Raw genomic sequence first — 548 nt, forward strand, 5'->3', positions numbered from 1 at the left:
ATCCACAGTGCTGAAGTTTACAAATACATAAATATATGGTAAATAGCATAAAAGATACACTAGTGGCCCATTTTTTGTGTCATTTCTTCTATTACACTGTTTATTGCTGCTTAATAGCATTTTCTCTGTTTATTCATAGTGGTAGGCTTTTTTAATAGCTGTAGTAATGTTTTATTTCTTGCTGCTTCTCTTTTTTTTTGTTTTAGGTCCAGCTCCTTCTGTTTTGGAATATCTGTCTGAGAAAGATAGAGAAAGACTCAAAAAAGTGAAACAAGCATCTGAACAACAAATGAAAGCAAAAATATTTCCTCAGGAGCCCCAGAATAGCAAATGCCAGCCAGCCTCCCTAGATGGTGCTTCTCACAAATGGCTAAAGTTGTTGGGGCCGCAGTTAACAAATGCCGGTTCTAGTGACTTCAAACCATTTGCAAAGAATCCAGAAAAGCAAAAAAGATATGAAATTTTTTTGAAAAGTGTTAAACAAGGAGAAAAAGGTAACTGAAGAGATTAATTCTGACACTGAAAAAATTTCTTGAATTATTTTTTAC

The 548-nt window shown here is 33.9% G+C and overlaps 1 protein-coding gene across 1 annotated transcript in view; it reads left to right on the forward strand.

Annotated features, from left to right (window-relative positions):
- Positions 1-206: 206 nt before the first annotated feature.
- LOC104404835 (G patch domain-containing protein 1-like) overlaps positions 207-548 on the forward strand; it is a gene marked incomplete at its 5' end in the record, with an annotated part of 8,143 nt that continues 7,801 nt past the window's right edge. Inside the window, one exon of the mRNA XM_010013369.1 lies at positions 207-494. Coding sequence (XP_010011671.1) covers positions 207-494 — 288 coding nt within the window. The remainder of the gene's footprint in view (positions 495-548) is intronic.

The sequence above is a fragment of the Nestor notabilis genome, unplaced genomic scaffold (assembly GCF_000696875.1).
Source record: "Nestor notabilis isolate BGI_N333 unplaced genomic scaffold, ASM69687v1 scaffold30690, whole genome shotgun sequence".
NCBI lineage: Eukaryota > Metazoa > Chordata > Aves > Psittaciformes > Psittacidae > Nestor > Nestor notabilis.